Source organism: Geotrypetes seraphini, chromosome 10, assembly GCF_902459505.1.
Source record: "Geotrypetes seraphini chromosome 10, aGeoSer1.1, whole genome shotgun sequence".
Taxonomy (NCBI): Eukaryota; Metazoa; Chordata; class Amphibia; order Gymnophiona; family Dermophiidae; genus Geotrypetes; species Geotrypetes seraphini.
The window spans coordinates 47349141-47355140 of record NC_047093.1 but is presented as its reverse complement, the minus strand read 5'-3'; the positions used below and the strand labels follow the sequence as shown (position 1 = coordinate 47355140).

Below are 6000 nucleotides of genomic sequence, written 5' to 3'. Positions count from 1 at the left end.
TTTTGCAGAGCACATGGCTAGATGAGAACCTGAGTGTAGCATTATTCTCCCACCAGGTTTTTTTCCCCCTTTAGTTCTAACGATCTAACACAGCTTAGGTTTATTTCTAAGTCTGGAGAACGGTGTCATCTCCACAAAATGGATACTCCCAGCTTAACTCCGATATGTTGGTAGAGTAAGAAGATATATAACAGGATTGAACTGCATTGAATCCATCTAACTTTGTTTTGCTTCATCTATTAAAGAAATTGTTCAATCAAATCAGAGTCTGGCTGGCGACACCAAGATTACAGAATAAGGGGTTGGCTGAAAGGAACCTCTTACAGTGGCCAATATAACTCAGAGAAGTCCTTGCTTTCAGCACAAAAACCCGAGATCTATGAAGTGAGCTGCAGATTTAGACAGCACATGCTCCGAAGCTCCTTCAATTCCTATGAATGTCGGAGCATTTACCTTGCCAGCCCACAGTAAAAAGCTCTACCATGGTTTTGTAAAAGTTAGTGTAGGTATTTACGTTTACAACATTTCTCTATTTCCAGCAGGATCAACCAGATCTTTCACTTTTTTTTTTAGAAATTTTTATTTTCGAGTTCTTGATTTCATCATACTTTACAAAACAAAGGGCCCTTTTACTAATTTGGAAAATCTTGGCTTAACGAATTTTAACGTGGGACTTGAATGCGCACTAAGTCCAGACTTAACACTGCAAATTTTTTTTTTTATTTTTGCTTTTTTTTTTTTTTTAATTTACATGTCAAGTGCCAGTGTTTCCATTAGTGTGCAATACCTCCAAAACATTAATAAGGAGAACATACTAACTGTTAACTCTTCATTATTTGGTTAGCATGTGCTAGCTGGATAACGCGGAACACCCACTCTCCGCCCATGATACGCCCCCTCCGAAAAACATTTTTGAAAAATCCATAATGCATGGGTTGTCGCACACAAACAGGCAGAAATGCTTTTTTTCTGTGGTAGTCTGTTTGCGCGCACTAACTCCCCCTGAGTAAAAGGGCCCCAAAGTCTCCATCCTGCAAGCACCTGTTAAAATCATCCAAACACACACAACAGTGTCCTTACCCAAGCCCAATCAGAGAAGAGACTCAGCGGTCGTCAATAAAAAAACAAATCAATATTGACAAAAGGTTTGAAAGCTTTTACACATACCCTCCTAGAGAAAGGTGTGCTGACAATGATCATTTGAAAAGCAAAGGTATAAATCATCCCAATTTACAGGCTACTGCACACCCTTCCAAAGATCAGCAAATGGCATACTCCTCCTTTCAGGAGGTAGTAGAGAGGCACATTACACGGGTATCTTATTGTTTCTATTTCACTATTAGTTTCAGTTGGCTAGAAGCAAGTATATGCAGATAGACTCAAATGAGGCAATAAGAACTGACAATGTCCCGTGTGGGTTGTAGACGTGGTTTGGGCTGAGTACCCCAGGAAATGTGCAGATTTATATTTAACTGTTTTGTCTGTGCTTCCTCATATGTGCAGCTATAGAAGCACAGATTTCTGAAACCCTCTTGTTCTGTCCATAGTAGTCCACAAAATTCCCATCTGGTCCTATTAAATACATAATGATTGTGTGGTCCACCTGTAGAAAAAAAAAAGAGAGATTGCAAATGAAAAAGATTTTCTTAACAGATGCAAGAAAATATGGAAACAACTATTCTGAATATACATTCACAAATAAAAAATGGGATGAAGGATGAGGCCTATAGATTATGTCAAGAAAAAGTTAAGACTTGCAATAAGGTGATACTGAAATACACCCCCACCCCCCATGCAGTCACTAGTGTCCATTTAAAAAAAATGTGCGTCCTTCCTAACTTCTGCACAGTAGACTCATATTAGAATAACTACCGGTACTCAGCAGGATATTCTGCTTGCAAACTCATTTCTCTAGTTTCTCATGGAAGGGTTTTATTTAATTATTTAACTATGGGAACAGTCTTTCGAAGACCACTTCTATAATACAGGCTGTACCAGTGGTTTGGTGCCATCTCCTGAAATTGAGAAAAGCCTCCTCATCTGTTCACTTGCAAAGCTGCAGAAATCAAAACACAAAAAGGTTTGCAAATCTGTTTTATGGTCATTAACCAACTGTTCTGTTTCTGCCCCAACACCTGTCATGCTTGGTTACATGACTAAGTGTTTATATTCACCAACACCAATGAATTTCTGCAACATACACAGTAGAAAGAAGTGGATAAAGAGACCTAACCCACATCAAATTTTAATATGTAACTTTCTAGATGAAAGTAACATATTAAATAATGAATTTTTTTAAAGTGAACAATCATTAAAAATTTTTTATTTGTGCATTCTTATAAATATACAAAAGATCTTCTTCATCAAGTACATGTGCACTGGCGCAGTCGTGAAGAATCAGCACACTTGCTGTGAGATTTCCTCATCTTTTCTCCTTGATTGACTCCCACAAAGCAATCATTGTGTTGGCGTAACTCTCTCTAGTTATGGTTGTCTTGTGTAGCATGAACTCCAGAAGCAAAAGTCCTTCATCATCCCAGAAGACAGTTACCATGACTTTGCTTGCAGATATCTCCGTCTTGAACTATTTTGGGGTGGGGGAGGAATTGTGCTTCCACTGCATTTTGGACTCAGGATCTGTATGATAGACCCAAGTCTCATCTCCAGTCACCAAACAATAAAAAAACTGAACTTGCTCTTCAAGGAGCATCTCCAAGTTCTCCTGACAACACTGGAGCCTCGTGGCCTTCTGACATGGTGTCAGCATTCTTGGAATCCATCTTGCACTAACCTTGGACATACCCAACTTTTCATGAATTATTTTCCAAAATCTATACCAGCTGAGATGTCCATTTCTTCAGCTATTCAGGAAACCTTAATTCATCTGTCTGACAAAATTAAATTGACTTTCTTGCACAAAGGACTCTCTACCCCCACTTAAACTGCTTGTTCCAAAATTTCTCTTTGTAGTATAATGGGGCAGACTCACCATAAACTGCAGTCATGCGTTTGTGATTTCCTTTGACTTTTTCCCTTCTTTTGTGAATTTTATCACTGAACGGTGCTCTAAATCGAGCAGTTTCTTACTCAATTCACACAAGGACTCTCCTGAATCCTATCTCTTGGAATGTTAGACTCACACTGAGCCGCAACTGTGCATGAGTCACCTTGAGACATGTCACAACATGCTTGCTACTTTATTTCATACTCAGATAGATAAATTATCTAACACCCCACGTAATCAATCAATCAGTTGGGCTAACAGATGAGATGATCAAAGAGTATAAAAGGTGCTCAGGGACGATATGGCCATAGTGGAGACACTAAGGGCTAGATTCATTAACCTGACTTCCTTGGCCGATTCGAGGCCAATTCCACAGGCCCGACCAATTCACAACAGCAAAAAACTGAAAAGAGGACAATCGGAGGAATGCCCCCCTCTGACCACACGGATCGCTAGTGTGCAATCCTGATGCATGCGCAGACCATCTGCTTCCCCTGCAGATGTCTGTGCATGCATTTTGTGTCCAGTTTTTTTTTTTTTTGGCTGTTTTTTTTTTGGGGGGGGCCCCGACGGCAGCAGCCTCTTCCCTTTCGCCGACACTGGCTTGTTGCTGTCTCCTGTCAGCTGGTCATGCCCTGCTCTCTGCCGCCTTCCCTGCAGTGCGAGCCCGCAGGTTTAAAGCGTGCAGAGATCCAGAGCTCGGGGCAGAGAACAGGACATGATCAACAGAGGATCCCGATGGCAATAAACCCATTCACTTTAGAGAACTTTCTAGGGTTTCAATCAGCTTTTTCTTTCCCAGTCAGCATGGAGACTGAAGCTACTTTTCTTTAAATTAAACTGTAGTAAATTAGATAGTAGAGTGATTGGTTTTCAAGTTGTGTTCCCCTACTGCATTTCTGGTCATCCAAGAGAGCATTTTTCTGAAGGGGAAATTATCTGCTTATTACTAAACCCATATAGCTCCTGTGCTGCTAAATGTTACCTGAACAGTGTTTTTAATTCATCTGTTGAATGGAACGGAAAAGTTACTTTGGTTGGAAACAAAACAAAAAAAAGAAGTCGGCAGAGACGTGTGCGACTGGTCCCCCAGCAGTCGCTTCTTCGGTTGATCGGCCAGCCCAGTCGGTGTCCCAGATTTGTTTGGTGAATCGCATCCCTGCCTACTTTGCATGCCATTTCCCCTCATTTGCATGCACGGATCGGAAGAGGATTGCAGGAGAGGTTAGTGAATCGGGTTGGAGGGAAATCGGGTTGCAAACCGATCGGTACATGATCGGCTTGCTTAGTGAATCTAGTCCTAAATAAATTCTCTGCTTTGGTCTTCATCAAGGAAGATGGGGGGGGAGATATCCCTTACAGAAACTGTAATTAATGGTGATGAATTGGAGGAATTGAAATAATCACTGCTAACTTGATAAACTAGAGAGTAGCAAATCACCTAGACTGGATGGTATACATCCCAGAGTACTAATAGATTTATTATTAGTAATTTGTAATCTGTCTTTTCAATCAAGCGTGCTACCTGAACACTGGAAGGTAGCCAACAGAATGCTAATTTTTTAAAAGGACAAATTAGGAAATGATGAGTAATCCATCTTATGAAGAGATGAAAGAGATTTATGGCCTGATATTTATCCGAACAAACAGCCCTGACTGGGCCAATCAGTAATTTTCAGCGACATTATATAATGCCACACTATCACTGCTCACCTTGACTATGTCTGGATTGTACCATTGCAATCTAGGGGCAGAGCTAAGAAGGAAGGAGGGATTAGCTGATCTGTTTTAATTATTTATTTAAAGTAATAAAATAAAATAGCAGGCACAAAATCAATCAACACAGATGCTCTAATTATAGATGTCATTGAGCTATCACTTTGTATACTCAGTTAACTGTCTTCAACCATTATTGAAGAAAAGGCCTGCTTAAAAAAGATGTGCCATCAATTTCTCCTGAAAAGGAGTCATACATGTTGTCATTCTATGTTCTCTTGGCAATATATAGTCAGATAACTAGGAAATAACCCAGATGAAGGTAGGATTGCCAAAACACTATCCTAACTTTATCTGAGTAGTTATCCAGAAGGTCAGTAGTCACTTTATACCTGGATATTCAGCACTGGAATCCGAGTATGGCTCAAAAGCTTAATATTCAGGTATTAAAAATATTTATATATCAGACACTGAATTTATAGCACTCCCTTAGGTTTCTTATCATGTACTTTTATAGAGTGACAGTTCCAAGGCAAAAAAAAAAAAGTTTAGATAATGAGCATTCTAGGAGATAAAAATCGGTGAAGCTGAGGTTTTTGGTGATGGTAACAGAAATTCAGAGGACAGATATGAAGTCTTGGGTGTATAAAATCTAACAAACTGGGTGGGGGGCATCCGCAGGAATATTAAAATCACCATGTTGATTTGGTTTTTGCTAAAATAATTTTTTTTTCAGCATTTCACACACTAGTACAAATTTATATCAAACTTCTATATCAAATTTATATCAAACTGCTGTCTATGTACAGCCTTATGAAAAAGCAAGACACCTGACAGGCTGATTATTTATTAAAGAAAGCTTACACATGCAATAGCTCTTCTCTCAGTAGAAATCACTATTTACTCACAATATAGTCACTGTCTTCGTCCTTGGGTCCCTGGCTGTAATATACTCTGTATACTCTGGAAACATCTTCAACTTGCTGTGGTGTCCCAGTCAATCCAATCAGTTTGGGGGAAAATTCTACACAGAAACATAACAGATCACTATTAGCTGCAGAGGCAAATCAGACAACAGTATGATAGAGTTACTGCCAGCAAATTAGAGGGATAATTTTACAAAGTCATTTTGGGGGAATTTCCAGAAATGGCACCAAAACCTAGGTGCCAGTAGGTACCCTACAGGCGTCTAAGTTAATTAAGAAATGCCGTTTAAAATGGCCAAAAAAAAGCAACGTTAAAGCACCTACTGGCACTAAATAAAAGGCAAACCAGAGAGA

General features: G+C 39.5%; 1 protein-coding gene across 2 annotated transcripts in view; it reads right to left on the bottom strand.

The window, feature by feature from the left end:
• Window positions 1–685: 685 nt before the first annotated feature.
• Window positions 686–6000, bottom strand: part of LOC117367403 (protein SCO1 homolog, mitochondrial) — a 28478-nt gene continuing 23163 nt past the window's right edge. For both annotated transcript variants that reach the window (XM_033959901.1, XM_033959902.1), the window contains exons 6-7: window positions 5629–5744; window positions 686–1603 (exon numbers count right to left, since the gene is read on the bottom strand). In XM_033959901.1, the coding sequence (XP_033815792.1) occupies window positions 1469–1603; window positions 5629–5744 (251 nt within the window). In that variant the 3' untranslated portion in view covers window positions 686–1468. The remainder of the gene's footprint in view (window positions 1604–5628; window positions 5745–6000) is intronic.